At 43.7% G+C, this 5,214-nt stretch overlaps 1 protein-coding gene across 1 annotated transcript in view; it reads left to right on the plus strand.

The window, feature by feature from the left end:
- Nucleotides 1–5,214, plus strand: part of ADAM17 (ADAM metallopeptidase domain 17) — a 66,696-nt gene that overhangs the window by 28,351 nt on the left and 33,131 nt on the right. The window contains exons 5-6 of the mRNA XM_004696019.2: nt 1,408–1,576; nt 2,874–3,007. Of these exons, the coding sequence (XP_004696076.1) occupies nt 1,408–1,576; nt 2,874–3,007 (303 nt within the window). The remainder of the gene's footprint in view (nt 1–1,407; nt 1,577–2,873; nt 3,008–5,214) is intronic.

A 5,214-nucleotide genomic window follows, 5' to 3' on the forward strand; every position in this document is an offset into this window, starting at 1 on the left:
GTAGGTTAATGCCATAGTAATAGTTAGCTGTAGGCAGTTCAAAGAAGCATTCCTACAAGTCTCCTAGAGAAAGCCAGTGCTCTTAGACCCCCTAGAAAATGGCACCTGGCCCCTCTAAAACAATGCAACGCAAACAGCCTTCAGCCCCAACCACCTCAACAAGAAATATCCACCTCACTAGGATAACAAACATTCCCATACATTGATAAGATTTGTGAAAAGTTTCCTTTTAAATCATTTTCCTTGATTAAAACACAATTGATGAACACTTCATTATCTCCTAATGTTCCCTTATGCCTCCCAAAACAAGGAATAATCAGTATAAAGTAACTAAAGAGAAGATGTGATTTTTGAAAATTACACTATGTCCACACTGATGGGTACTGTGGGTGACAAGCATTTCAACTGAAGCTAGGTAAGAACCGTATGCTGGTATTGAGTCAAAAGGGTCCAAAGTCAAATATGGCCATGAACAATCCAGGCAAGTGTCCCAATCACCCATCACCGAAGGTCTATGCTGGTGCACGAAATATATTAGACCGGTCTGAGTTTCTGGATATGGGACCCCTAAGCACAGACTCTTCCTTCAATGTCTCTGCGAGAGAATGTTAAGAGAGGACCACCTGGAAGCCTTCAAGACTTGAAGGACTGCCAGTGTCTCACAAGTGTCTAACACATTTGAATTGTACTGAGCCATTTGTACTGCTTTATAATTTAGCTGTTTATTTCTTGTGTTTTGTATCTATCTATCTGTATAACTGCTTTATAATATAACTGTTTATTTCTTGTGTTTTGTATCTATCTGTATAACTGCTTTATAATATAACTGTTTATTTCTTGTGTTATCTATATAAATATATATATAAAATTATTAGCAATCTGGTTTTGTCTCTCTAGAGAACCCCGTCTAACACATTTTGGTACCAGGAGTGCTTCTAGAGAAATAAAATCGTAAATATGGGCTTCTTAAACTGGCTCTCCAGACTGATTAGTCTTAACACTAGTGATGCTACTTCAGCACCCCAAAGCATGGATAAGTCTGCTACTCTTACGAATCCATGCTGTGAAATAGAAAAGCTAATACATACAGTAGCACCACCGATAGATGAGGTGCTGGTTAAAGGAGCATATATCTTTTTAATATAGAAAAGTAACCCAAAGTAAATAATACATGTATCTATGAAGGGGCATTGCAGAGTTTGTGGGAAAAGTCCATTGTTTTAATTTCATTTTTCACAACCTTTATGAAATTCCCCTTGTATTTACCAGTGTAGGACTCCATCTGATAAAAATTAAAGTTTACCTTCTATAAAATGAATATCTAAGATCAACAAAAGGATGTTGTCAGAATTCAACATCTACTTTCTTCTACTCTTCTTTCTGAGTCATACATGTTTTCTGTTTCAGCCACTTTGGAGATTTATTGACAATACCAAAGACAAAAGAATGTTAGTTTACAAATCTGATAATATCAAGAACGTTTCACGTTTACAGTCCCCCAAAGTGTGTGGGTACATCAAGGAGGACACCGAGGGACTGCTGCCCAGAGGGCGCTTCTCTGGAGAACCGCCTCAAGGTAGGGCTGCGAGGAATTCCCAGCGAGGAGCCAGCATGTTGTAGACATCTTCAGGGGAGACAGCTGTTATTTCACTAGAGGAACACGATCCCAGCTCACTGTCATCTTGGCTTGAGGGCAGAGTGTTGTTCCAGGAGTTCTTATGTTAATTCTTTTGCCTAGAATGTAAGAATTGAAAACATTAGACAGTAAATGAAAACAGTGAAGATTGAATTTAATTAAAAAGGTTAGGGAAATGGAGAATTGAATGACCCTAGGGAAAATAGGATTTTGTATGTAGGTCTTTACAAATGATAAAGTAGCACTGTTGAACAAAGTCCTCTTTTATGTGATGAGAAATCCACCCACTTCTCGCTCAGTGACATGACCAGGGTCCAAAGACTGGGTCGGTGATGGGAAAATCACCTTCATGTGAAAACACAGATGGCCATGGCAGCTCACAATATAGAGGATGATTACATCATTGCACAACTGCCAGGTCCCGTTATTACACAGCTGTCAAAACACTTGAGACTCCTGGTCCAGTGAAGCTGACACATAGCTCATTACTGCCAGAGATACGTTAATATGTGAAATAATGAGTGGGTCTTTTGCTGGTATCATAAATGCAAAATGTCAGCTAATTTGATAGGAAATGAAGAGTAGGTATAGTTGGTAGCAAGAAAGCTTTTTACTGATTAGAATAAAAGAAATATATTTAGGAACAAATATATATTGAAGTTTCTGGTAGTGATCTTAGTGAGTTAGATATATTTCAAGAACAAATATTGGGATAAGAATATTTAGGGTCACTTAAAAACATGCATAGCAATTGTGCATTGTGTTCTTTTGTCTTTACTTTTGAAGACTTTAGAAAGATCACGAGCATTTTAATGTATAAGTAAATTCCTAAAGAATGCGATGATTTGACAAGAGAAAGCTCCCTTGAACGCAGCATCGTCTTTGTGTATGGTTCCCTTGCTGTGTTCCCTGGAGCTGTCTTCTGCAGGAGAGGGACTCTGCAGAGCAGGTGACTGGTCAGTGACGTCGAGGGGCCCTTCTGCCTTTTCCTCAGTTTTGAATGCTTCAGTTTTAGTGCCTTGTATTCTCTCTCTCTCTCTCTCTCTCTCTCTCTCTCTCTCTCTCACACACACACACACACACACACACAGTTGGTTTTGTTGTTGTTCAGGTTACCTTGAAGAATATTGGGCTCAAATAATATATATTTTTAAAATACACTAGATTAAAAGTGTTACTGTAAACAGTCCCTGTGAGGGTGGATTTTGGCTTAACCCTGCATCCAAATGCCTCCTAGAGTCCGCTCAGCGGGTGAGGAGAGGAGCCGGCCCTGACCCCATGAAGAACACCTGCAAGCTGTTGGTGGTGGCCGATCACCGCTTCTACCGGTCCATGGGCCGCGGGGAAGAGAGCACCACGACCAATTACTTGGTATGTCGTCACTGCACGGCAAGTGCACGCAGGTCGGCAAATCTGGTTAAGAGAAGGCTGGTGCATTTTGAAACTTGATGACAGGAGCCCTGCTTCAGATAGTGCGTGATTTCCTTCGACTCTTTGAGGGCTTGCCTCTGTGGCTCTTCCATGACTGTGGACACTTTGACTTTGTGTCAGTTTCCCAACATCTACTCTACCTTTGAACTAAGGTTTTTTGTACATTAGAGTTTTTATGCTTGCTGGGCTTGGGGACAGTTCAGAACTTTGGCCTGCCTTCTTTGTACAACTGGGTTCTTTACAGAGATCTATGCTGTAAAGAGGATCTTGTTGTACAGATGCACATGCCCCAGAGTCCCCACCCCCCCAAAAAATCTATTTGTATGAATCTGCCTTAGCTCTAAGCTGAAGGTCAGTTCTGTTTCTGTCGTGTGAAAAGGCTCATGATCAGAGTATGCGTGAGATGGGCAGTGTTTTCATGGTTGTAACTAACCAGGGCAAGCATAGAATAAAGACGAAAGGAATGTGGATATGGGTTTTTAAGTATTAAACATTTAAATATTGCAGCTTTGTTGTTTGTTTAATCGTTTTTATTGGGGGCTCTGACAGCTGTTATCACAATCCATATGTCCATCCACTGTGTCAAGTACATTTGTTGCCATCATCATTCTCAAAACGTTTTCTTTCTGCTTGAGCCCTTGGTATCAGCCTCTCTTTTCCCCTCGCTCCCCCAAAGCCAGCTTCTGCAGTCAGGGAAATGACCCTCCATGCCGGCTTACTGTGCTGGCGAGTGTGACCTCAGCTGTCACAGCGATCGGCTGCGGCTCTGGAGGCATGAAGAGAAAGTAGCTTTTCATGAGCTGAGAGCTGGTGCAGCAGCAAAGACGGCTTTCTCGTTGCCTAGCTGTCCGCCTTCTGCCCGCGGCATTCCTACCCTCCCTCGTCCTTCGCACCCAGGCCCTGGCGAATGGATGGGTTTGTTCGGAGGGTGGTAGGAGTTGAGCTCAGTCACTGGGATTCTTGTTTCTAAGTAGGAGATTCCCTCCTGAAAGGCTTCCCTCTTGCTCTGGGTTATGTAATAAGGGTCTCCTTTTAACGTATTTTTAAAAATATTGCAGCAAGAATATGAATATAATGAGAAGATCTAGTCTTAAAAAGATTCTTCTTAGTAGTAAAAGATCAGTTTCTAGACTTGTAATTTGCTCCACATGTGATACCTCAGACCTCTTCACCCCGGGGTTTGAGCTGTAGGCTGTTCTTTTTGCAGGAGGACAGGTTTTCCAGCATGGGTGTGAGTTGAGGAAGGGGCACCTTCCATGCACAGGGAACTGGCGTGGTGCTGCCAGATTATAGGCCCTTCATTCGGTTAGATGTATGAGGAGGGGATGCCCCATCCTATGAGCCCCTGCTGTAGGTGGCTAGACGGAGGAACACCCCCACCACCACCACCCCCGCCATCCTACACGGCCCTGGAGGCTGGGAGGAGAGGTTTAAGTGGTGAGTGTTGTTCAGGTTCCTGGCACAATTGGCTGAGTGAAGGGGCAGGTGCTGGTCAGTGACCCCAGGCTCTGGGGTGGGTAGTGGACATTGCATGTCCAGAGGCCTCCAGCTAGGCAGGAAGGTGTGCATTTACCTCCCAGCGGCTAGGAGGCACTCCTGCCTTACTGTAGATGTAGGTACAGAGTCCCTCTTGCTGGGCTGCCCGTTCCTTGTGAGGGAGGGAGCCCTGGTGGGGGTTTTGTCTGCTTTGTTTCCCCTTGGCCAGGCTCTGCAGATCCCTCTGGCAGGGCACTCAGGCTCCTTCGTGTGATGTCTGCTGGTCTGTGCTCTCTTTCCCCGGCACTCGGTCGGGTTCTGTAAGCTTGCCTGTGATGTGCATGGCCCCCGAGTGGCCAACCACGTGTCTCTTGGGTCCCATCCACTGGTGTTCTCAGGTCTTTGTTGTAAGAAGGAATTTGTGAGGCATCTGACTACACCGCCATTTTACACTTGATCTTAGCCAAAGGCCGAGAAGCGATTTCCCCCAATTTTAAATTGGTGACTTTGAAAATGGAATTATGTAGTTGACTAGTGTGTTAGTCTGGGTACTTTAGAGTAACAAATCCACAGACACTCAATTGTATAAGAGTGAGTTTTATATAAAGGATAAGTGCACATCAAGAAAACATCCCGCCATCTAGCTCAGAAGCAACAAAGCCCACATGGAA

This window comes from Echinops telfairi, unplaced genomic scaffold (assembly GCF_000313985.2).
Source record: "Echinops telfairi isolate 266 unplaced genomic scaffold, ASM31398v2 ScPeMD7_9;HRSCAF=40, whole genome shotgun sequence".
Taxonomy (NCBI): domain Eukaryota; kingdom Metazoa; phylum Chordata; class Mammalia; order Afrosoricida; family Tenrecidae; genus Echinops; species Echinops telfairi.